This window comes from Mytilus galloprovincialis, chromosome 6, assembly GCF_965363235.1.
Source record: "Mytilus galloprovincialis chromosome 6, xbMytGall1.hap1.1, whole genome shotgun sequence".
Taxonomy (NCBI): domain Eukaryota; kingdom Metazoa; phylum Mollusca; class Bivalvia; order Mytilida; family Mytilidae; genus Mytilus; species Mytilus galloprovincialis.
The window spans coordinates 73818241-73845990 of NC_134843.1; the positions used below are offsets into that span (position 1 = coordinate 73818241).

At 32.8% G+C, this 27750-nt stretch overlaps 1 protein-coding gene across 2 annotated transcripts in view; it reads right to left on the minus strand.

Moving 5' to 3' along the window:
- LOC143080292 (solute carrier family 23 member 1-like) overlaps positions 1 to 27750 on the minus strand; it is a 35910-nt gene that overhangs the window by 3944 nt on the left and 4216 nt on the right. Inside the window, exons 2-10 of one of the 2 annotated variants that reach the window (XM_076256039.1) lie at positions 26124 to 26321; positions 24073 to 24230; positions 15444 to 15553; positions 13782 to 13861; positions 13225 to 13406; positions 12589 to 12709; positions 11509 to 11665; positions 10136 to 10389; positions 9292 to 9565 (exon numbers count right to left, since the gene is read on the minus strand). In XM_076256039.1, the coding sequence (XP_076112154.1) occupies positions 9292 to 9565; positions 10136 to 10389; positions 11509 to 11665; positions 12589 to 12709; positions 13225 to 13406; positions 13782 to 13861; positions 15444 to 15553; positions 24073 to 24230; positions 26124 to 26321 (1534 nt within the window). Of the gene's footprint in view, positions 1 to 9291; positions 9566 to 10135; positions 10390 to 11508; positions 11666 to 12588; positions 12710 to 13224; positions 13407 to 13781; positions 13862 to 15443; positions 15554 to 24072; positions 24231 to 26075; positions 26322 to 27750 lie in introns of both variants that reach the window. The other variant, XM_076256038.1, reaches the window with a different exon arrangement.

The following is a 27750-nucleotide window of genomic DNA, read 5'->3' on the forward strand; positions in this document are numbered from 1 at the left end:
GTCATACTGATGTAAGCCATGATGGAATGCATAAAACATACAATTACATGAAAACACATTATACCAACATAAGTCATGAAGCATACATTTCTGAAACTTTGTGGTCATTTTATTCTAAAGAAAAAACACATTCTGGCCTCTTGATTGTTTTTCTTTATTCATTAATAAATTTAAATGTTTATTTTACTTTATCTAGATTTATCTTAATTTTTGTACAAGTTAAAACCATTTTTAACCAATATTTCGTACATGTTATATACATGTTGTAATATGTACGAGGTACTTTTGTACATGTTATAATTTGTATTTTTGAATTATACAAGTTATAAAATGTACAATATTTTTGTACATGTTATAACCTGTACAACATCGCAACATGTACACGACATATATACCAGAACTTCAGTGGTTCAACTTCAAAAAGTTAATAATTGGCTTATTTTGTTAACACTGAACATAGTTTTGGTGAGGCTGTACATATCTGACAGCATTTCAACTTTGATTTTAATGTCAAACAGTTCCATTTAATATACTTCTTCTTAATATATAACTTGGATATCAAATTGTAGTGGAAGGGGACTGAACACATTGCTGTGTATCGATATACCTATAAGAGCATACTTTATTTTTTATCAACAATGGTTAAATTACACAATAACGGTTAACAACAATAAATCAAAGCACCAAAGGCGCTGTAGGCAGTTAAGCAGAGGCAAACTTGGCAGAAGTTAAGACGAATATTGTTGAAAAATTGGTGAAAATATTATCTCGGCTATTTCTCAAGTATTGAATAATGTTTGTACCCTAAAATTTTCACTATCCAATCCCGCCACTTTCAAAAGTTATGTCCAATTATTTATTTTAACATTTTTATTAGTTTATTGTTTTACATTTGTAATTCCTGGTCTTTAAAAGCTTACTATGCAGTATACATGTAGGTTTTGCTAATAGTTACAAGCTGCATGGAGGAATATACAACTGCTTACCAAATACCATTGACTTTTCATAAGTTGTCCTTTTTGAACAAACCTTTGGTTTTCTAGTTTGAATGACTAGTAATTTCTGGGCCCTTTATAGCTTGTTCGGTGTGAGCCAAGAAATTAAAAGTGACAAAGTTTATCCAACTGCACACCAAATATCATTGACCATTCACTAGTGGTTCCTCAATAACTGACCTAATCAAAAACTAATACATATTAGCACAGGCACTCGTCTCAAAATTTGTTTCCCCTATATACCTTAATATAACGTTATATTAAGGTATATAGGAAAAAAAAATTTTGAGACAAGTGCCTGTGCATATTAGTCAATAGACCATGACAAAGGGGGTGGGCTAAATATTCTGGTAATGAGATATATACTACATTATTTATGTATGTTCCTGTCCCAAGTCAGGAGCCTGTAATTCAGTAGCTGTCGTTTGTTTATGTGTTACATACAGTTGAAAGGGGTGTATAGTCCGCGGTTTTTTACCCTGGGAATGAAATTGATGGAAGGGGTGCGGACTATGCAGTACTATAGGATTTCATGACATTTTTTTTTCCAGAGTTGGGATACGATGTTGAACGAGGTTTGGCCAAGTAAACAGAAACATCATGTGTTGTCAATGTTATAATGTATTCTTGACAACTCTTTGTATTATTTAGAAATAAAAATATTCTTGACTACTCTTTGTTATTATTTTTAGATAAAATAAACAATCTAACAGTGTTTGACTTAGTAATTTGCATAAAAATCAGCCTTTGATCGAATGTCCGCTTTGTTTCGGATTTGGTAAAATTTGTGTCATTGCATCTTAACAGTGTACATGAATCCTGAATATCAATAAAAGATGAACCCTTCAATGGTAAAACCATTATAGTCAAGATAAAACCTAGTGAAATCTTCCCAAGATCGATTTCGTTTAATGTTATTCACGTGTGTACAAAGTAAACAACGATGCGCCATTTTAAATATGTGTGATTAAAGTATCAAAATTTTCGTATTCCGACTTTTTAGGCGTGTTTTATTTTCTTTCAACATGTTTGAGGTTGAATTCAACCAATAACCTGGTTAAGAGTAAAACTTAAAATATGTTTCAACACAAAATAAAACGGATTAACCAAAAAAACCTTAAAAAAAAACAAAACTTTTAAACAGATACTGGCAGCTTCGCAACCAAATAGAAATGTGTATTAAAGAAGACAACAAATTAAAACTTGTTATTTAATAATAAATGTAATCCGTTTGTAGGACGAAGAACATGCTTCTAGTTCCCTTTTATATATTCATGTACAAATTTCAAGAATTATTTTCAACTAAAAAGAAAAACTTTTATGCGATTTTCTTGGATTTTTTGCATAGGAACCCGAACCAGGTCCAAAATTAATGTCATAGTAAATCAGCTTTTTCTGTAGAAAAGCAAGCTCGTGTGACATTGTGATTGACAATGTTGTTACCCGTGTCTGTTATTATTTATGTAGGACAAACGGACCGTATTCCACTAACTTTTTAAACATAATAAAATTGGGAATGGGAATGGGGAATATGTCAAAGAGACAACAACCCGACCAAAGAGCATAAAACAGCCGAAGGTCACCAAATGGTCTTCAACGCAGACGACTCAGGCCGCGAAAATCTCGCACTCAGAGATGGGCCTCAGCTGGCCCCCCTAAATGAAATGTGCACTTGTTCAGTGAAAATGGACGTCATACTTAACTTCAAAACATATAAATGAACTAAAATCAAAAACATACATGACTAACAAAGGCCAAGTTGGGACAGGAGCAAAAATGCGACGGGGTTAAACATGCATTTTTTTACGAGATCTCAACCTCCCCTTTAACTATAGCCAATACAGAATAAACAAACACATAGCAAAACGCATAGTAAAACTAAGTTTAAAACAGTGGCGGATCCAGAAATTTTCATAAGTGGGGGCCCACTGGCTGCCTAAGAGGGGGCCCGATCTCGTCACGCTTCAGTGATTCCCTATATAAACAACCAATTTTTTTTCTCAAAAGGGGGGGTCGGGCCCCCTGCCCCCTAAATCCGCCTCTGTAAAAGATGTAAGAGACCGATGTCAGAACAGGCAACAAAAGAAACTAAGCAAAGTGACATAATACATAAATTAACAAAGGACTACCAGTCGTTACTGACATTCTAGCATTAACAAAGGACTACTAGTCGTTACTGACATTCCAGCATTAACAAAGGACTACTAGTCGTTACTGACATTCCAGCTCCAGACCTAAATTAGTATGTTCCAAAATTTCGTATCTCTTGTTGCAGCAACACTACCAGTGGCGGATCCAGAGGGGGTCGTAGAGGGCGTACGCCCCCCTTTGCTGGGACTTTTTTTTTTGGGGGGGGGGGGTAAAATGATTAATCAGACTAGACTTCCTGAACTTTGCCATATCCGTGTATTTAATTTTTATACAACAATTCTTAACTTATTTATAAGATATTTTTCGCTGGTATTTACCGACTATGGCAAAGTCATGTGATTCGCTTTGATGGAGCTGAACAGTGCGTCGAAAAAATGTCAATCGGTCATTTTTAAATTCAAATCACAGTAACACATTGCTTAGGCTGAGAATGACAATCATGACACCTTCAAAGCGAGACGGGATTGAGCAAGAAGGTATTGACTTTTATTTCACAATTCCACTAAACAGAAAGTAAAACTCTATTACACTCTCATGAAAAAAAAAAAAATCCACAGCAATATTATTTACATACGAAAACATGTTTAACCCCAAACGCCCTAGTCTATTTCGAAATAACATAGCTGAACAATGATCCCCGGTCAGTATTTAAAGCTCCAGATAGATTTAAAGTCTAAGGTTCGTAGATTTAAGGAGGCAGTCTGAGATATTTGAGGAAAAAATCTAACTCTGATATTTGACTTGAACAAAAATGCTGGCCGTATCTGGATTGAAAACAATAATCTTGTCCATTTTTTTTACTATTAGAAACGACAATTTCCAACAGAATTATTTAGCATTAAATGAACATGATGAATACAAACGGGCTTAATTTTTTGGGGCCGGTTTCCATGTCTGACCGGAATGTCTGTTTCTCCGAACTGATATATTGAATACTTTTTTCAAAACCAGACTGCAACCTGCCTACTGGGTGTGGCCTTTGTGTCTCCATTTGTCGACCGGCATTCATAAATTCGTTGTCATTTCAGACTCATTCGTAGCCTTTTGGTTGATTTGGAACCCCTTATACTTCTCTTGTTTAGGTGAAACTTTTCAACGAAACATTTGGCTAGACATTGCTTGTTTGTATTTTAACTCGTATCGGTTGTTTTGTAAATTTCATTGAATAGCCTGGCGCATATTTTGCTTACAAAAAGAAATCTGTAAGTTTATCATAATTTAACATACAACACACGATAATTTGCCATGTCTATGTTTTACTGACAAGTCCCACATCAAATATATCAGTATCCATACTACATATATGCATTTCATGATAGACACTTGATAGGGAGAATTAATACAGCATAAAACATGTCCAACCCTTACACTTTACAGCAACTGTAAAATATACATGTTCCACGTCAGGAACCGTTAAAGGGTGCATTTTAAACTTATTTCATGTTTTTTTAGCCCAAAAAAGGTCCTAAAAATTTTTCGCCTCGCTCCGCTCGCAGATCTTTACAAATTTCTCCCCCCTTTCCAAAATCCTGGCTCTGCCCCTGAATACAATAATTGCCATTAAACATTATTTGTTTTCTCAAAATTTCCGACTTGTTATAACTTAATCTTGTTGTAATTTGTCTTTTTATAATGTAAAAGTACACGTACTTCAAAGTTTAGCACAAGTTGAATGCGATTGATATATTTAAATATTAAATATAAAATTGAGAATGGAAATGGGGAATGTGCCAAAGAGACAACAACCCGACCATAGAAAAAAACAACAGCAGAAGGTCACCAACAGGTCTTCAATGTAGCGAGAAATTCCCGCACCCGGAGGCGTCCTTCAGCTGGCCCCTGAACAAATATATACTAGTTCAGTGATAATGAACGCCATACTAATTTCCAAATTGTACACAAGAAACTAAAATTAAATAATACAAGACTTACAAAGGCCAGAGGCTCCCGACTTGGGACAGACGCAAAAATGTGGCGGGGTTAAACATGTTTGTGAGATCTCAACCCTCACCCTATACCTCTATCCAATGTAGAAAAGTAAACGCATAACAATACGCACATTAAAATTCAGTTCAAGAGAAGTCCGAGTCTGATGTCAGAAGATGTAACCAAAGAAAATAAACAAAATGACAATAATACATAAATAACAACAGACTACTAGCAGTTAACTGACATGCCAGCTCCAGACTTCAATTAAACTGACTGAAAGATTATGATTTCATCATATGAACATCAGGCACAATCCTTCCCGTTAGGGGTTTAGTATCATACCATCATAACATATATGAGAAGAACATAACCCGTGTCATGCCAACAACTAGTTTTTGAATAAATGTGTTTAGTTCCGATGCAAAGACCCTATAAGTGAATCAATATTAACGCCAAAATATGCAATCTTTAATGACCTGACAACAGTATCGTAACTATATCCCTTCTTAATAAGTCTATTCAAAGGTTTTGTTAGTTTTTGAGGTGAATACTGACACCTTTGTGCTTTATAAAGAATATTTCCATAAAAAATTGGATGTGAAATACCTGAACGTATAAGAAGTCTGCATTATCAAAAATTTAGATTGTGATCTGCATGACATGCATACTCCCTTACGCAAGACCATAGTGGATTATTTTTCAATAGTACATGCAAATATCAATGCTGTTATTATTCAAAATTGTGCTTTCTGTCGTTAACATATTTGCAATCATTAAAATCTTTCGTATGTATATACGGACTGTTACTGGCACAACAGGGCAATGTTTGTGTGTGTTAACCAGTGCCAAAATGTTGCTGCATCGCCGAGCCCTTTTAATCTTTATCTATTATGGGATTTACATGAATCATTGCAAAATATAAAATATAGAAAATGTCAAACTCCAAGGTAAAAACGGAAAGTCTCTTATCAAATGGAAAAATCAAAAGCTCAAACACATCAAACGAATGAAAAACAACTGGCATATTCCTGACTTGGTACAGGCATTGTCTAAGGTAGAAAATGGTGGATTAAACCTGGTTTTATAGCTAGCTAACCTTTCACTTATTTGACAGTCGCATAAAAGTTCATATTATTGACAGCAATGTGTGAACAAAAACAAATTACAAGTAGGATTAAAATAACAAACACTGCAAATATCACTTTTTTCATGTTGAAAAGTGGTCTCATAAGTCAAAGACAACAATCAATTTCTCTTAATGTTCATTGTATACATATGAGAAAATAGTTCCTATCAAAAGTGGTTTTGTTTTGTTAACATGAATGATGATATATGTTAAAATATATAATAAAATTCTTTATTTGAGAATTTTGGCAAAAAGTGTGATTTGCCTATAATAGGTAGAAAAGGGGCAATTTTGTTGTTCCGAAAGTCTTTGGTTTTAAAGACTTGGGTACATGCTGACAAGTTTGTCATTTGGGTATTGGACAGTACAATTTTCTATTTTTTATATGAATTTCTGATCAGTTGATGTGATTTTTTTTTCATAATTAAAAAATAAGGCAATCGTTAAGTGTATAATTGTTGCACCTGTCCTAAGTAAGACACTAAGTCATGATGCCGTTCATAAGTGTTTCTTATTTCTCGTTTTTCATACAAGATAAAGATAAAGATATAGATATTTTATATATGTCATATAGATTAGACAGTTGGTTTTCCAGTTTGAATGGTTTTACACTATTAATTTTTGGGGCCCTTTATAGATTGATGTTCGGTGTGAGCCAAGGCTCCGTGTTAAGGACAGTACCTTGACCTATAATTGTCTACTTTTATAAATTGTGACTTGGATGGAGACTTGTCTCATTGGCACTCATACCACATCTTCTTATATACATCATGTACATAGTGACAGGTATAGGTGACTTATTAAAAAAGGTTAAAAAAGGTTCTGAAGTGTCAAGTATTTAGAAATGACGGTAAAAACTGCATTTTATTTGAGGCATTCTTATCAAACTTTGGACAATATTCAAGATCTTCCTGAAGCTGGGACTATTATACCTGAGACTACTATAACACTGTGTTATAGTAGTCTCAGATTATACTATCAGTATAATAGTCCCAGCCTGAAGTAAGCCTGGTGATATTTCATAAATAAATAAACCGCCCTTACCAGATATAGATATGAACATATAGACTTAAGCTTCAATTTTCAAACATGGGAGCCAGAAGGTTTTTTCTCCATTATGTATGTTAGAGCTTTTACTTTTATATGAGTAAGACTAGCAAATACACAGAGAAAAAAACATCGCCGGTAGGCCACCATCTTGAAAATATCTAAACCGTCCTTGGAAGTATGGTTAAAGGTTTCATTAACCAAATAACCAATTGGTTAAGAACAAAAAATAATAAAACATTGAACCAATAACCAAACTTCAACCAGGTTAATGGTTAAAGAAAATAAAACACGCCTTTTGTGTTTAACTCTTAACTTATCGACTTAAATAAATCAAGACTTCACATTTTTTAATTGTAAATCGTAACCATTAATACTGAAAGTGTAAACCTGAAAGAAGTGGAATTTTGTATACGAAACTATATTTCCAGGTGAAAGGTCACATTGTACAGGTGTATAGCCTTACATGAATGAGTTTACAGGTTTGTGTGTAAAGCAATTAATTAACCATGTCAACTTTAGATTTTCGTCTAAGTTCAGTATTTTTGTGATTTTACTTTTAACTAAAACACGATAAAGGAAACCATCTTGAAATGACCTTAATTGACATCGACAAAATCTATAAATACGTATTCAAATGAGGTCCCGATTGACATTGCAATGGCCCTGATCGAGTATAATGTGTGGGGGTTTACACGATACATAGCTAGTACGGAGAGACACGATGACAAATAATAACATCAGCTTGCATTAAATAATTAAATAAAATACATATCTTCATACAATGTAGAAATAAAATAATCAAGTATTCTTACAAATTCAAGACTTATACAGAGAGGAAGTAAGACGATGCTTTTAAATATTTACCTTTAGTAGGATGGAATCCACCAAATTCAAGCCGCAAAATAATATTCATGCGCCATTCATGTCATTTGGCAAATTTTAATGCCTTCATTACAAACATTTTCGGCGATGAAATTATTCTTACAATAGTTCACTTACATCTTCATCAAAAGCACAGACGATAAAAAGCTATGCTTAACTTTTTAATTAGCACTTTTTCAAATGGGGAACATCAATTGTTTTGGGAAAATCGACGATCATTTAAGGTAATCTTTTTTATATTTATTGTTTTTTATAACAAAAAGTGTGAAAAAAATGTCTAATTAGTTATAAAGAATCTACCAGACCCGCCAGATCAGAGCAATGGCACTTTTTCAAAAATTTCCTGGGGGGAACCCAAATCCAGGGTGCTCGCATAAGGCAGCTTAACTGCCTAAAAATTGCGAGCAATGTTTGGAAGCTTGAGATGTATCTCAGAATGATATCGGTTTGATTAATATGGTGTATTCTATTTTTATTCCATTTTTTTAATCATACTTAACCATAAGTTTTCTCATTTTAAATGTTTTACACTTCTGAATCTAGAGAGGTATTTTACTGTTTGCATCCAGTACGAGTCTCAGTGTTCCTTCATTGTTTAAAGCCGTACGGTGACCTTTAAATGTTTACATCCAGTACTAGTGTTCCTCCATTGTTTAACGCTGTACGGTGACCTTGAGATGTTTACATCCAGTACGAGTGTTCCTCCATTGTTTAAAGCCGTACGGTGACCTTTAGATGTTTACATCTAGTACGAGTGTTCCTCCATTGGTTAAAGCCGTACGGTGACCTTGAGATGTTTACATCCAGTACGAGTGTTCCTCCATTGTTTAAAGCCGTACGGTGACCTAGCTTTAGATGTTTACACCCAGTACGAGTGTTCCTCCATTGTTTAAAACCGTACGGTGACCTTTAGATGTTTACATCTAGTACGAGTGTTCCTCCATTGGTTAAAGCCGTACGGTGACCTTTAGATGTTTACATCAAAGTTCTCTTCCTTTTGTGGTAAAAAAAGGTGTTCATTTAACACATACGCTAAAAGATTATCACATTGCATAATATACTAGTATCAAGAAATTTACAGGAAAACTTGACAAAAAAGTAACGGATAATTGATGAATGCTACCAGAATTAAGAAGTTAATTCAATTTAAAATATTACCTGTTGACAGTGACTCTGGATTTTGCTTTACCCAATGTGGAACCATTAAACCAATGAGCAAAGATATCCCAATGACGGCTAAATTTCTAGATGAATTTAAGTCTATGTACTGGAGGTTTGACAAAACAAGACCAAGAAATGTTCCAAATCCAACAACAGATACGCCCCCAATGACAGGGTCAGGTATTGTAACAAACACAGCAGTAAATTTTCCCAACACAGAAAACACTATCAAGATAATTGCAAAAACTTGGTAAACTCTTCTACTTGCGACCTTTAATAAAAGCATCACAAAAATGTTAATTGAATATTTTAACACGTTAGCAATGTTGAAGGCCTCATTTGGAGAGCTCTATAAAATATCATAACAAAACTTCGATGTTATATTTTAATCATTCTGCTTTAATATTTTTCATATTTTGAAATCGAAATATCAATAGTGAAAAAACGGAATCATTAACATTTTTTACTTACAATTATTAATATATAGCTATAATTTAATGTAAATAAAAGTTCATTAATCATCTATGAATGTCTATGTGTTCTGATTTTGCAAAGATCCAATTTTGACACTTTCCGTATTATATCTATTTGTTTCCTTCACAAATTGTTGTCAATATAATGGAATTTAATGCGGCTTTCAATCGTGTGAGAAGTTTAGCCAGGTTTAATTTATCATTTTCAACATATCAAAGAAAATGCTAAGTCAGGAGTGTGACAGTTTGTTTTCCATTCGTTTGATGTGCTTAAGCTTTTGATTTTGCAACTTGATAGGGGACTTTACCTTTGAATTTTACTTGGAATCGGTACTTTTGATGTTTTGATTTTAAAGTATCTTACGTACCTTTGTCATTCCAATTGTACCAATATTTCCACCATATGTTGTTGTAGCATGTCCTGCTCCAAAGAATCCAGCTGTCATACTCATGAATCCCTCAAATGCAATCCCACGATTCATTGCATGGAGTGGTGGTGGAGGAAGATGGCACATTTTTGCACATGCGTAATAATCGGCTATTGAGTCGATGATTGAAGTCAGTGTAGCAGTAACAAAAGCCACAAACACACCACCATCAAAACCAATTGCTCCAAATTGACCTAAGTAGAGAAAAGTTTGATACCTCATGTGTATATAACAGAATGAAAATAAAACAAAATGCTGTCATTGGTTCAGTAAATTTGAAATAGAGGTCAAACATACTTAGATACTAACAGTTTTCGTCAATGCCAATCACATAAGAAAAATATATAATTGGTTCCCACAAGAATGTCGACCGTCTGTCGAATCACAAAACAACAAAATGTGGTCGTATTCCATTTGTTGTGCATATTAAGAGTGTCACAACATTATTTTGTGTGATCTTTGTTGATATATTTGTTTATTTTTAGAGTGATTCAGATTACAACGCAATGTTTACTGCTGTATCTCTATTTTTTACATTTTTACCTAATATATCTGATTCTTATGCTCACACATTGTTGTCAATAAAAAGAAATTATACACGACTGTCAACAAGTGAGAGGATAAGCTAGCTATAAAACCATCATCATCTATACAAGGAAATGGTTGTATTACTAAAGTAAGTCAGTAATATGACAGTTGTTTCCCATCCGTTATTATGTTTATGCATCACATATTTGGATTATTCCGAGATCGATGTGGTGAACAAGGTTTGTTATACGTTATAATGTTTCACAAGAAAGTTAAGTAAAGGTTTTATACGAGAATTTTGAATAACCAATGTACCCAATTTACCTTGGTTTATTCAGTTTATTTGTTGGGAAAAAACCCTAGAAACGATGCCTATTTGTATAATTCATCCATTTTCTGTTACAACAGTTCATTTCTATACTATATAACCATCAAGTTCATGATTGTACTATGACCATCAAGGGTCATTTATTATTTATGTCGAATTGTATTCGAAGTGAAATTTTTATCTGGTCACTGGTGCATGGCATATTGTTCACAACGCTAATGATAGATATAACTTCTAATTTGGGCGACTTAAAAGATTGAAAACAACACGTTTTATAATTTCATGCGTCCGAAGCGCTTTTCTTACTGTTAACCTGTCTCTGCTATATATTTTACTAAAGAATCATTATTATTTTTTGTTCTTCTCCAACTCAACCATGTGCTTCTAGCATGGACATATGTGACATTAATATGCCTTATATAGTACATGTAGGTACATTATTCAGATTTGCTCTAACCTGGATATGGGACATAGAACCACGGCGTTTTATTGATGGTACGAATACCATAGTCTGCTCTTGCTTTATACTGTTCACTGTTCGGATCATCCGAAATAGAATTTGTACTTGTCATGATTCCAGACACCGACCAACCAATCATCATTGAAAGAAGAATCTGTATACATAAAATGAAAAAAGTAACGACATATTTCTATTGTTTCTAACTAAATAAATATCATTTGCAAGTAATTTTCAGTTAAAGTGAATTCTTTTACAAACCCTTAAATATATATATAAAATAGTAAAATGTTCAAAGTTTTAGTTACAATTTCACGTTAGAACAATGCAATTTTATATATTTGAAATTATAATAACAAAGATAACGTGGATTCATTGTTGCTGTATTTAATTAGGAAATAAAACAATACTTTAGACCACCACGTGCTTATTCATGTTATTGTCTAACTTTGAAATGTAATAATATATTATTAAAATGTAACAAACACAATAAAGCTTCCAGATGTTCTTTTAATTCAGAGTAAAGTCTCGATGGCTCATAGTCAGAATAATGTTCCAAGGTAGGGTGGTGTCACGTTTCGCAGCGGACTGTCACAATGTGAACTTACAGAATACGTCACAAAGGGGGTTGGGGCAGGACCCTTTTCAGGAGGTCGGGATCGGATGTTTTTAAGCTCGGGATTTTGGGATTGATCTTTTCGGGATCCGGGAATTCTTTTTTCGAATTTCAGGCTGTTGGGATTTAAATTTCTTTTGATTCAGGACTTCATTGGATTTCATGTTTTAAAGCCAGGGATTTCGGGATCAGGACCCCCTCGTACCCCCGTCTACAAACTCTACTCAATATGTTTGTTTAATACAAAATACGGTTCATATTCAAATCCCACTAACATGGTTTCGTCCTTATGTGCACTAAATAGTGCATCTGGACGTTAAACGCTAATCCCTAATCATCTGTTTGTGAAATGATTTCGGGGAATGAATAAGAGGGTGGGGTTAAGGAAGCTGGCAGAACTTTAAGTTAAAATGGAAACATAAATAGTTACACATTTCATCATCAATTGATTAATTATGACTTACAGCTAACACTTGTTGTAACGGGAATCTTATGATGTGACAACCTTGTGATCTAGTCCATACTGGTAATGGCATGGCCCATCCTGCTAGATATACTGCTAGTATGATAGCAACAGATGCAGTTCTACAATAACATAATGATCTTGTTTGAAATGTCACGTTTATAAGATGCTCAATGACAACTGGATAACGTTTCTTTATCTTTCTGTGTCATATTAAAGCTTGTTAGTCAGAAAATACTTTAAAAGTAGAAAAACAATAAATACAAAATTTGATTCTTATTTATTCATCTTGAAGTGAGCCTGAATGAGAATACTCTACTACTAAAAACACTTTCTTAAAAATTAAAGTAAAAACGTTTAGACAATTATGAGTTTGACTGTCCCTTTCCCTCTTTTAAAGTAAAAAAGATAAGACAATTCATTAACAATTAAAGTTAAAAAGTTTAGTCAATTCCTTAACAATTAAAGTAAAATTTTAGACAATTCATTAACAATTAAATTTAAAAGTTTAGACAATGGGGAACAAATGATTTTAATGACAACAAAGAAAAGAATATCATTTTGTTGAAAAGCTGTATGACCTGTAGTAATCAATGGTAATGAAACATATCTTTAAGGTTTCAACAGCAATACTTACATGGCTGATATGCCCCAATGTGCGTCGCAGAGATTTGTGACAACTGAGTAGAATTCTATTCCAATAAGAAGCAATGTTGGAATAACTGTTATTGGACCTATAAATTTTACCATTAATCCGACCATTCCCGTCAATCCTATTAAACAATGAAACAACCCTGCAAATACTAGACTTCCTTGAAGCTGCAAATACAATATGTAGTGGTAGATTTAATTAGATTTAAAGACACTCAACAACATCATATTTTAAATTCTGTAAGGGGTCATGAGGAAAACACATAGAGTAATCCATAAAATAGTTTATAGTTTACTCAAATACACTCGTTAACTGTGGCATCTAATTAACTTAAAATCAAAATTAATTTAAGCGAACGAATAATGACATTAATCAGTAATAAATATTGGGAAATAATGAGGAAATTGAACAGCTAAACATATTAAGGAATCTCTTTATAAATATTTGTTTTGACTTTTTAAAAATTATTCAAAATATCAATTTTGTATGTCACTTTTAAATAAATTATAAATCTACAACAAAAACAGATAATTCCACAGTACCGTTTGTAATCTTGGGTATATGTAATCTGAGCGTAACCTTTCAATGTTAAATGTATCATTCCCCATTGTAAACAACCTCTCTGTGAAAAATAAATATTCAATATACATTATTTGTTTTGAAAAAAAGATGAATTGAATACTAAGATGGTTACAGTGTGCTTTTTTTTTTTGTAATTGAAACATTTCTGTGAATCGTTTGGAATTTACAAGGAAGTACAGCAACTCACATTACAATGTTAAAGGGCATTAGTTTTTACTTCATGCAGCTGGGATTTTGTTATTGTAACATCAATAGTATTTTAATGTTCATATTGGTTTGCAATTTCGCTATTCAACTTTGCCTTTTGGTCTTACACAGGTAGGTTTTTTTTATTGTGCTGTTGTTATTTTTGCACTGCGTTTTTCCACTTCTATTGTATTTTGTATTTTGCAATCTTGATGAGTTTTTACAACCACTGAGATGGTGACACTGCGGGTGGACGAATCGCCCCCGAAGGTATCAATTAGCACCCCTTTTTGGGCTGACATTCATAATAATTAAATAAATAAGTAAACGATATTTATATGAAGAGGTTAATCTTACGGTCCAAGATATCATTTATACTGTCGTTTTCTTTTTACTTCAAATAAAAAATTATTAAGAATGGAATGCTTCTTTTTGTAACTTCATTGGGTTATATCGAAGTACTGCATTCTAAAAATGTGCAAACGGTCAACGCTTTTACAATCCTATGGACTTGTGAAGCAACCGGAAACGAAACGTCCACCACCAGTGGCAACAATCCAGTGATTGTAAAAATCAACGTGTAAATTCCCAATCGGGTAATTTTGACAGAGAATGGATTTTAAAATTTTAAAACTGTTTGTATAAACATTGAACGACAAAAATATGTGACGTTTAAAATTTTCTGACGTCAGACAAGCGAAGCAATGAATGTGTTTGTAGATAGATGTTTTTGTGTTCTGTTAAATTGTTCTTTTTAAAAATGTTACACGATGATGACTGTTGTACCCATATTTTTACTATTTTATGTATTATGTCTGTTTAGTTCACGCCTCATTGTAAATATAACGGAATTTGATGAACTGTCAACAAAGAGATATGTTTAGCGCTATAAAACCAGGTTTAATCCACCATTTTCTACAATTGCAAATGTCTGTACCAAGTCAGGAATATGACAGTTTTTCAATTCGTTTTAGAAGTGTTTTGTCATTTGATTTTGCCATGTGATTAGGGACTTTCCGATTTGATTGTCCTCTGAGTTCAGTATTTTTGTGATTTAACTTTTTGCAAAGCGGGTGATACATGCACAAGAGGAGACACTTTCCCTGTCGATGAATCCCCTGTATAGTTCACGATATAACGACATGCCTGGTTAAGGTAACACACGGCCTTCGAAAGCTTTTGTGAAGCCCAGAAGGTCGTGTGGTCTAGGGGGACGGATACAGTGCAGGCAATTTGGTGTCACGATATATCAGTAGCATGTGATCGAATCCCGGTGAGGGAAGAACAAACAATTTGCGAAAGCAAATTTACAGATCTAACATTGTTGGGTTTATGTTTAGACGAGTTGTATATATCAATAATCCTTGCTCAGAGCTCTAGATTTGATTAAGATAATACTGAATGTTTTTGATTTATGTAAACCAATGAAAATTTACCTGTGCTATTATTGCCTACAACATCTGTTGGACACGTCCACTCTGGAAGTGATGCTAGTGCTAAAATGGGTATAACATATGCTGGAGTAGGACCTTGGAAAACAGGTAATCTGTAATAAATGATTCAATTTACTGTAATTTCAGAAATTATTGCGTGCATTTATAATTGCGATAATGTCATTTTAGACTAAAATGTTATTTTAATTTTCGCGATATTGTAAAAATCCTGTTTCATGCACATAAAAAAAATCAAAATGCGGTTTATACAGTTTAGTATTCGTGTGACTTGAAATATACAATATGTATACATGCACATACTGCAGTTTTATATGATAGTTGAAACGATTGTATCGTGTAGCATACTGACTATTAAAGCTTTTAGGATTACATGAGTAATCTGAGAAAGAAAGTGATTGAATTGTTTGGGATTTTAACTAAGGTAAAGGCAATTTGTTTAAAAAAAATAAGGAGACGTGGTATAAATGCTTATTGAAGAACTATCTATCAGAGCTTAAGATGTAAAGATGTAAACAATTACAGGTCACAAACCAATTTTTAAACATTCTAATTTGTATTAACGACCTCAAAAAGCCATGACTCTATCGTTTAGACTACTTTTGACCTTGTTTGGCGATTAGCTCATTGCATAGTACTTTCCTTGCTGAACCTGTAAGTACTCATGATATTTCGGTTCTTTGGTCAACATATTTCGAAGGTTACGGTTGTCAGTTATAATGTTAAAAACATCACATGTAACCTAACGTTATCAGTCGTATTAAACATAGCACGAACTAGCACATGCACAAACAGGAGCTTTAGACTTACAGTCAATACTGATACCATGCTACATTTTTTTTACTGTGAACAAACTTATTTTCGCGAATTTCGCGAGAACAAAAAATAACGCGAATATAAATCGTTGAAAAAATGTACATCGATTAAATTTCAATATCTCGAAATTAAATCGCCGCGAAAAGGACTAAAAAGGGCTAAACGCGAAAGAATCCACGAAAATAAGTTGGTTTACAGTATAGAATTGAAAAACTTACAAAAAGTGCGGAAAATGTATAACATATGAAATGGAAAAGACTGTTTTGGGGGTAGGAAGGTAACTTTGATTGAACTGATTTATGGTGGAAGATATAACCAAAGTTGATAGAATCCAGGCTTTTGTAGGAAAAGAAAATTTTAAGAAAAGAGGGAAAAAACAAGATACCGATCTCCAATGGAAATACCAAATGGCAAAAGCTCTAACACATCAAACGAATGGATTACAACTGTAATGTTCCGGACTTTGTCCTGGCATTTTCTTATGTAGACAACGGTGGATTAAACAAAAACGGTAGGTTAAAAAAATATTTTTTAAAATGGGGTACAGGGGGAACTGCTGTGTTATAATCCTGATTGTATCGCTTCTCTGTTACATATTGCTCAACGCCAACCAGTCTGAAAAGTCTGTGACTAGCAATATGCGGTTTGATATCAAATAGTTTAAATAGGTTTGAATGTGGATTAGTAACAGGGGTTTATAAGTTGCGGACTGTATGAACTAGCATACTAAAAATCCGACTCAGTGTGTCGGTCTAGTACAAAGGGGGTTGATATTCATATCACATTAACATGTTCTAGTCCTTAATATGCATATCAATATGCCGCTTGACCCAAAGCAGCCATTGATAATCATCACCACCATCATCACAATCATCGTCATTCTTCACAAGCTGACTCGATCAGCTGACTGACATCATGACAGTAACTGACTCGGTTCCGGAATTGTGGCTTAATTTCTTACGACTATTTATACCGGTCTTTGTAAAAATCATGCAGAAGGTGATTCATGGCATGTCACAGAAGTAATTTTTTTTTTGCCCTATATCATAAGAACTTTGGTAGATGGTCAAAATTCTGTCTTTATTTTCCCTGTATTATGCCCGTTGCCATGGTAACCATCAAATCAACATTTTGCCTGAATATGTGAAAAAAGACCCTTTTTGAAAATATAAAATAAGGGAATTTAAAGTCCCATAGAAATAAAGTTAATCAATACAAAGGATATGTATATTTACAGTATTGACAAACAAAACCCCAAACTATATAAAAACGTTAAAATTGTGAATTTACTAAATAGTTTGTTTCCATAGCAACCATTTAAAAATGTGTTAAAATTCGAAAATGAAAAATTTCAAAAACTTTAAAATTTTAAATCTGTTTATCTCCCAAGACCAACAATACCATGACATGTCATTGACAATATTTGAAAGACCACATTCTATATATTCAGAAAATAAAAAGAAAGTCGTGTGTTTTTTTTTTTCTTTAAAAAAAAAAATTTAGTCAAAAATTGTCAATTTTCACCAAAATTCAGATTAACAATCAGATGAATAATCAAAAATTTTGAACTTAAAAGGCTAAAACATTCCATTTATATGTGCAATTCTGACACACATTTGTTAATTTTAAAGGAGAATATATGATAAATGAAGATATACTTGTACAAAATGAAAAATCATCACTCTGGGTATGGTGCACCCCCCTTTTTTTCGATTTTTTTTTTTTTTTTTCAAAATTATAAAATTTGTTGAAAGAAATGTGGTATCTCATTGTGTTTACTTGTGAACTAAGTATTTTAAGAATTTAAGCATAACACAACTTCTAAAGTTGAGGGCAGCATATGTACCCCTCCCTTCAATCTTATATGTAAGATTTCTCAGAAGTTTAAAAAAAAATGGTAATACGCATAACCCGTTGTCGTGTCTAAGACTGATGTTGTCAGAGAAAAAGAATAAAGTTGAATCCAAAACTTAATTACTAGTAAGTCTATGTATAAAGATAAGAGGATGTGTTGTAATTGTCAATGAGACAATTAACTCTCAACCAGAGAGCAAAGACATAGAAATAAACAACCACAGATCACCGTATATCCTTCAACAATGAGCATAACATGATTATCTATAAAACAAATCTTAATGAACATTTAAAAAAAAAATAGCTCAGGATACTTTCTCTTTCAAAATGGCTATAAAGAAGTTACAGGAACAATTTAATGCAACTCATTGTTGGTTTTTGAAACAGATTGATGCTTTAAAAACTTTAACCCTAGACTAAGATCTGCTAAACAAGAAGACTCACCCTGAAATGTCTGGTTGGTTTTATTTATAATTGAATTACTTTTGAAACTCTGTAAGTGTTATTTAAAGATTTTAATACAAGTATCATATTAACTTAACATTATCAATGTTCTAAGAAAATGAGGTCAGGGTAAGATGAACTATGTCAGACAGACGAAAAAAAGAGAACGGAAACGGAAAATTCAGCATTTTTTCCATTTTTAAAGGGGCATAACTTATTGACAGTACCTGTTACACCAATAACATTCTAACTGTTCTGAATTTTATGGAAATAAGCATTGTGTATAAGTTTCAAAACATTTGGTTGTGGCAAACTTAAGTTAGAGAACGGAAACAAAAAAGTCAGCATTTTTTTTCCATTTGTATAAGGGTATAACTCTGGAACGGACGTACTTACAGACAAGGGTACAACTTAATGCCCCCTTTGCTACAGTGGGGGCATACAAATTCTACATGTTCTATCTGAGGGAATATATACCAACGATCTACATTAATTGTGCAAGAATTTGTCAATGTTTCTATTGTATATGGTGGAAAAGGACAGCTTGTTTATTATTTTTTTTTAAACCTAACTGAATTATTATTTGTATACCTCAGAATAATCGCGTTTTTTTTATGGTTCTCAAAAATATTATCCTTGTGGCCCTGAGGAAAATTTGCTGGTCCGAACTATTGTATACTGTTTTGATTCTCAAACCTTTATGACAACCATGTGCAATGGCCATTCTTGAATTTTGCCTAATTTAATCAATTGTTATATTTACATATTTTTATGACCCCGCAGTGGCGGAGGGGGCATTAAGATTAACCCTTGTCCGTCCGTCAGTATGTCCCAACGTTGGTTTCTGTTCTCTATCTTTAGTTTGCCTCAACCAAATGTTATGAAACCTAATCACATTGCTTATTACCATAAAACAAGACTAAGTTTGGTGGTGTCACTTAAACCGTCCAAGAGTTATGCCCCTTTACAAATAGATATATTGCTGAATTTCCGTTTCTGTTCTCTAACTTTAGTTTGTCTTTACCAGATGTTATTAAAATTATACACAATGCTTAAAACCACCAAATGCAGATCAACTTTGAAGTTTGGTGGTGTAACTTTCACTGTTCTATGCAATGCCTCTTTATAGAGGGAAAAAAGTTGCTGAATTTTTTGTTTTGTATTTCTTTCTTTAGTTTGCCTCAACCAAATGTTACGAAACTTTTACACAATTCTTATCACCATAAAAGTTAGTACACAATTGGTAAGTGTCTTCAGTCATGTCCGTTTATGACTTTTATGATATGGAAGCGGGAGCATCATCTGTGTCCAATGGACACATTCCGCATTTATTTCAAATCTTTTAGATAAGTTAGATTATTATATATTAGAATAAAAAGAAAGGTTCTGTAGTTCTTCTTCAATTTCAATTTTAGCACAGTTAAATCGACATAGTGACAAATAAGTGTTTGCATAAAGGTTTCGATACATGTCGATTTACATGGGAGGTAAATAGTAACAGCCATTATGTGTACATAATCTGACTCTGTGCAATAGTATACTAGTCCACAAAAGAAACGATGCAAGGCAATGTATTTTCCATAGATAATGAAATTGGAAACACTGTACCAAGATTAAAACTGTCCCATTTGTCTAATCTTTACAGAGTGTTATTATCTTATCAAAACCACTGATTTAAGACAAAAAAAATATTTTATTTTTTATTTTTGTTACATCAAAAATAGTATTTTTATAAATAAACCAGATGCTCCGCAGGGCGCAGCTTTATACGACCGCAGAGGTATTGCACAATACTTAACATAATAATTTTGGACCCCGATTTGGACCAACTTGAAAACTGGGCCCATAATCAAAAATCTATGACCATGTTTAGATTCAGCATATCAAAGAACCCCAAGAATTCTTTTTTTGTTAAAATCAAGCTAGGTTTAATTTTGGACCCTTTTGATCTTAATGTAGACCAATTTGAAAACAGGACCAAAAATTAAGAATCTGAATACACGGTTAGATTTGGCATATCAAAGTTCCCCAATAATTAATTTTTTGATGAAATCAAACAAAGTTTAATTTTGGACCCTTTTGGCCCCTACTTCGTTGGGACCAAATCTCCCAAAATCAATCCAAACCTTTCTTTTGTGGTTATAAACCTTGTGTTAAAATTTCATAAATTTCTAATAACTTATGCTTAAGTTATTATGCAAAAACCAAGAAAAATGCTTATTTGGGACCTGTTTTTGGCCCCTAATTCCTAAACTGTTGGGACTAAAACTCCCAAAATCAATCCCAACCTTCCTGTTGTGGTCATAGAGACCTTCTGTTAAAATTTTATAGATTTCTTTTTACTTATACTAAAGTTATTGTGCGAAAACCAAGAAAAATGCTTATTTGGGCCCTTTTTTGCCCCTAATTCCTAAACTGTTGGGACCAAAACACCAAGAATCAATGTCAACCTTTCTTTTATGGTCATAAACCATGTGTTTAAATTTCATAGATTTCAATTTACTTTTACTAAAGTTAGAGTGCGAAAACCAAATGTCTTCGGACGACGACGACGCCAACGTGATACCAATATGCGACCAAAAAATTTTCAATTAATAAAAATCGAAATTAGAACTTAATTTTTTTCGTTTAAACATGGTCTGCTTAAAATTTTGATTGCCATCCGTCCTTGTGTCTCCATCTGGCTGTCCTTGCAGCGCTCGCACATGTACAAATTATGTCAGATTTTTAAGAAACTAATACTTTAGGTTATTATAAGCAATATCTCGAACAAGTTAGATATTGGTGGTCAATCGACTTTAATAAAAACATTTATAACCCTTGAAAATAATAAATTTATGGAAAATAGCCCCTTTAACGCTCCCACAGGTACAATTCTTGCCAGATTTTTAATTAAACTTATACACTAGATTAATATCAACAATATCTCGGATGAGTTCTATAATCATGGACAATTGACTTTTTTAAAAGAGTTATGACCCTTAAAAATATTAAAATTTATGGAAAGTTGCCTTGTTGGCGCTCTCGATGGTACAAATTTTTTATTTTTTATTTTACGGACGTAGTTTTTTTAGGTCACCGTTTCAAAGGAACTGTGAATTTTGCCATCACTTTGCTTCCGTTGTCGTCTGTCCGGTGTAAAATATTTGAAACATTTCCACTGAAACTACTTAACCAATTCCAGTAAAACTTATAAACTGAATGATCCTTAGGATATCTAGAATTAAGTTTGTGTTCTATTTTCTATTTTGTAAAAAAACATGGCCGCCATGGGTAAAATAAGAACATAGGGGTAAAATGCAGTGTGTAGCTCATATCTCAAACACTAAAGCCTTTTAAGAGCAAATTTTCAGATGAATCTAACAACCCATTGTTGGGTTGCTGCCACTTAATTGTTAATTGTACGGAAATTTTGCAGTTTTGGTTATTATCTTGAATATTATTAATGACAAAGATAAACTGTAAACAGCACAACTTTCAGCAAAGTAGGATCTACAAATAAGTTTATATGACCAGAATTGTCAACTGTCAATTGAATCCGATATAGCCCTTTAAAGAAATTTTTCACAATTTGTTCATCTAGTTTGCTTCCTTTAAAAAAAATCTTCTTTTGATATTGAATATGCTTAATCAATTTCAGCCCAACTTGGGAGTTATAATCTTGTATAAATTTAGTTTTTTATTTCCTTGTACTTTAAGAAACTTAGCCACTATGGCTAAAATGGAACATAGGGGTAAAATTCATTTTTTGCTTTTGAAGAAAAAACGACAGATACAAAGAACATTTAAATGGAATTGTTAAGCCACTCATTGATATATATTGAAGGGACAAATAATCATTGATGCAAGATTTAACCAAAAATTACAGGTGATCGATTCAGGTTCTTTAGAGTCAATTTTAAAGACCATGAAATAGAATCTAAAGATTTTAAATTTCTGTTTGGGTTGTTCTCTCTTTGACACATTCCCCATTTCTAAAAAAAAAATCTAATATATAAAAATGGTGTAGGGGGTTCTATTATTGCCCTCACCCTTTGAAGAAATTTCATGTTTTAATGCTCAAAATGTTCACAATTGAAGTCCATCTTTTAAATTTATTAATAATTTTTTGAATTTTGAAAAAAAATGGGGGGGGGGGGGGCACCATGCCCAGAAAGAAAAAATGTCCTTCTCTACAAAAATATCTCTATCAATCATATTTTCTCATTTATAATTACCAAATTTGTGTCAGGAATGCACGCATAAATGGAATGTTTTAGCTTTTTAAGTTCAAAATGTTTCAGTATTCATCTGTTTGGTAATCTGAATTTTGGTGAAAATTGACAATTTTTGACTAATATTATTTTTTTAAAGAAAAAAAAAACACACGACTTTCTTTTTATTTTCTGAATATATAGAATGTGGTCTTTCAAAATTTGTCAATGACATGTCATGGTATTGTTGGTCTTGGGAGATAAACAGATTTACAATTTTAAAGTTTTTGAAATTTTTCATTTTCGAATTTTAACACATTTTTAAATGGTTGCTATGGAAACAAACCATTTAGTAAATTCAAAATTTTAACGTTTTTGTATAGTTTGGGGTTGTGTTTGTCAATACTGTAAATATACATATTGTTTGTATTGATTAACTTTATTTCTATGGTTCTTTAAAATCCATTATATTTCAATTTTCAAAGGCTACTTATGGACGTATTTAGGCAAAATTTTGTAAGGATGGTTTCCATGGCAACCAAAGTTGAAAAGAAAAAATTAATACAGAAAACTTATTTTCATACCATACCTTCATCATAAACAAAATATAAAGACATTTGAAGAGGGGTCATGAATCGCCCATCAACAGGAACCTGCATGATTCTTACAAAGACCGGTACATAATATTTTAGTTTCAGGTTAATATAACTTAACCTATATTTTTCTGATTCTCTTTCATGAAAACTTGACAAAGAAGTATCCGAATTGTTGAATAAGTGAATTGTATAAAATTGAGAAAGGAAATGGGGAATGTGTCAAAGCGACAACAACCCGACCATAGAGCAGACAACAGCCGAAGGCCACCAATGGGTCTTCACTGTAGCGAGAAACTCCCGCACCATTCAGCTGGCCCCTTAAAAAAATATGTATACTATAGTACAGTGGTAATGGACGTCATACTAAACTCCGAATTATACACAAGAAACTAAAATCAAAAATCATACAAGGCAAGTATGTATACTAATGTTGATTGTAATCGGAAAAGTAAGCTGTACAAACAAGAACAATGGTATTCATCTTCAATATAACACACAGTATATATAGTACTAATATAATCATATTATTTAAAGGGCATACCTTGATGGCAAATAACGTTCCCCTGCTTTTTAAATTTGAAAAAAGGTATAATATTTCACACCTTTATAATCAGCGTTCATTCTGTAGCTTTCTCACCTGAAATGAGTTTTATTCAACTATTACCATTACACCTGCCGGAATGAGTTTTTAACTGTTTATATTCAACTAACCTCACTCCAAACGTTACTTGTAGAAAAGTTGTTATTCCTGATAAGAAAATGGTGGTAGCCAAAAGTTTCGCCTTCAAAACTTCATCCTCTTGGCCGCAGACCGAACTAGCTACCAGTACTGCTGTTATAACGCAACCAGGAAGGGACATTAAAATTTGCTGAATTGATAGAATGCATTCAATAAAAAACAAACGATATAAAATAAAACCAGAAACATACATTGATTCTTTGTGCTTTCTTTTTCTTTTCTGTTAATCTTTTTCCAAATATTCCGAATAACACCACTTGGGGTGGATATAATTTATATAACATTAATGAAAGAGGGGCGAAAGATACCATAGGGACAGTCAAAGAGAGGGGCGAAAGATACCATAAGGACAGTCAAAGAGAGGGGCGAAAGATACCATAGGGACAGTCAAATAGAGGGGCGAAAGATACCATAGGGACAGTCAAAGAGAGGGGCGAAAGATACCATAGGGACAGTCAAAGAGAGGGGCGAAAGATACCATAGGGACAGTCAAAGAGAGGGGCGAAAGATACTATAGGGACAGTCAAAGAGAGGGGAGAAAGATACCATAGGGACAGTCAAACTCATAGATCAAAAATAAACTGACAACACCATGGCTAAAAGGGAAATAGACAAACAGACAAATTATAGTACCCAAGACACAACATAGAAAATTATAGACTAAGCAACAAGAACCCCCACCAAAAATAAACGTATATTACTAACCTTTTATATCGCTTGATAATGAGTAAATTATGATCAAAGAAAATTTACAAGTAATAAGTCCTTTCAGTTATTTAAGAAGTTGAAGGGAATATTGTAAACAACATAATCTATATAAAAGTACATCACTGAAAAGTTTTCAAATAAAATTTAACACAAAAACCTCACAGATGATGTTTAAGAAATGAAGATACTAAGCTATCAAATTTAACCATAAAACTAAAAAACAAATAGGAAAATTCAAAGCACGATGTAGAATGTATTTTTGTTATACAGCTTGAACTTAATATTAAGATCAAATTGACCAAACAGGGTCAGTTCCAGCCAATTTTAAAAAGAGGGTTCCAACTATTTGTCCTCATTCAAAAGCATTGACTGTAAAAAAAAAAAGGTTCCAACCTCTGGACCCCACGTTTTTTGGTTATCTACCACTGCAAAGGTTGCACAAATAATCCTGATAATAATAATAATAATAATATCTTTATTTACAGAGAGTAACTCATTTGGATTACACCAATTTTCAATAAGGCTCTCTTAATACAATAATAATTACATTAAAAATAAACAATAATAATGATAAATAAAGATTATATACAATTTAAAATACAATAAACAATTATGAGATGGCAGTACAGAACAAATATGATGGTAATGTTAAAAGTACATAGATTTGTATTTATGTTTAACTTCTGATACTGTATTTGATTTTTTGATTGAATTAGGAAGAGCATTCCACACTTTTGGTCCAGTGTACGAGAAACTAGACTTATACAACTCTGTATTTGGTATTGGAATTATAAAATTATCTGAGGATGAAAATCTGGTATTATATTTTTGGTTTGCAGAAGCTGATAAAATAAGACTGGACATATATTCTGGAGCTAAGCCATGTTCTGCCTTATACATTAGTAATGAATCTACTAATGATTGGTGATAAAGTATTCTTTGTGTGATTGGCACAATGTTGCATTCGTGAAATAATTCTCTTGAAAGTTTGGTGTAATCAGGTTCGTCTAAAATTATTCTTGCTGCCCTTTTTTGCAGTTTTAGTAAACTATCTAACAAAAAGTTATTACAGTTTCCCCATATTGAACAACAATAATCTAAGTGAGGTAAAACGTAAGCGTTAGAGTACATTTGTCTAGCTTTGTGATTTAAATATTTATTATCCTTTTTAGTAAAGTTAAAGCAGAGTTAACTTTTTTGATTATATAATCGATATGATATATGGATATAGCTTTCGTTTAAGATACATTTACAGCCATAATATTACCTGCACAGCAAAAAATATAGTTAGTAAAATTGGTGGACTATCACTGACTTTGTACACCAGTTTCCAAGACTCGTCAATCACTTCTACATCCTTTTCTGGGTCTTTTTCTTCTTCAACTTCTTTAAGCTTTGATAGATACAAGTCAGCATCTGATGTCCGTGAGGACGACACAGATGTTCGTTTAGAAGGCAACTCAATGGGGATCGTCGATGATATAGACCCATTCCGTAACATGAAAACTGGATTCTGTAAACAAAAATAAACATTCAAAGATCGTGTGATTCTCATACCAAATTGTGTTATTCCAAACACATGATCTGATGAGGTAAGCCCTTTTCAACTGATTTTATAGTTTTCTCTTGTGGTGTACTGTTACACAACTGTTCCAGGTGAACGGAGGTTCTACGTGCCTCCAAACTAGTTAAACCCCGCCACAATCTGTACACGTCTGTCCCGTATCAAAAGCCCCTGTAATTCAGTGGTTTTCGTTTGTTGAAGTATTCCATATTTGTTTTTCGTTCATTATTTTGTACAGAAATCAGGCCATTATATTTCTTCTTCGAATTGTTTTACATTTGTCATTTCGGGGTCTTTTATAGCTGACAATGCGGTATTGGTTTTATTCGTTGCGGTGAAACATAGCTGTTGATTCTGTGTCATTTGCTCTCTTGTGAAGAGTTGTCTTATTGGCAATCATACCACATCTTCTTTTGTTATGACCAACTATTGCTTTTTGAAAGGCTGAGTGTATGTAATGAAAATTTAAATCCCAAAAATACTATACTTCGATGAAAATTCTAAACGGAAAGTTCATAATCAAATGGCAAAATTAAAAGCTCATATATATCCAACGAATGGATAACAACTGTCATATTCCAGAGGCGGTATTTTCTTATGTAGAAAATAATGTGGGTTAAAAGTGGTTTTATAGCTAGCTAAACCTCTCAATTGTATGACCAGTCGCATACAATTCCATTATATTGACAACAATGTGTGAACAAAACAAACAGACAAAATAGGTAAAAATGTCAAATATACGGGTACAGCAGTCAGCATTGTGTTATCATCTGAATCACTATAAAAACAAACAAATATCTAAACGTACATTTACCATGACACAATAACAATGACAGGAATGATTTTAATTCGTCTTTTTGTACAAGATTATATGGTAGAAAAAATTCTATTTCTAAAATATTTCTTTGAGAAACCAGAATCATTGCCATTTGTCATTTCATCACTTTAAATTATTTTTTAAAAGTCTATTGAAGGAAAAGTCGTATATTTCCGTTCTCTCTTATGTATTAGCCCACATTCAAATGTTAACATGGTTAATATGTTAAAATATTAAGCAAAACATAAACTCTTGAGCACAAACAAAGTTTCAACATACGCCATTATGATAAAGACATCTTATACATTCTATGACAGCATTACATATAAAATGAAGAGCTGCGTTATGATTGCCAATGAGACAACATGCCGTCAGAGCCTAAATGACATGGATTTAAGCATGAAATAGGTCACCACATATATATGCCATCTTCGTTATTTAAGTTTAAATCATCAAGTATGAACAATCAAACTTTGTTGTACATATTCATAAAAAAAAAGCAATGTGTCATTATTAACTGGCATATCATAAATTATAAATTATTCACAATGAACTTTACAA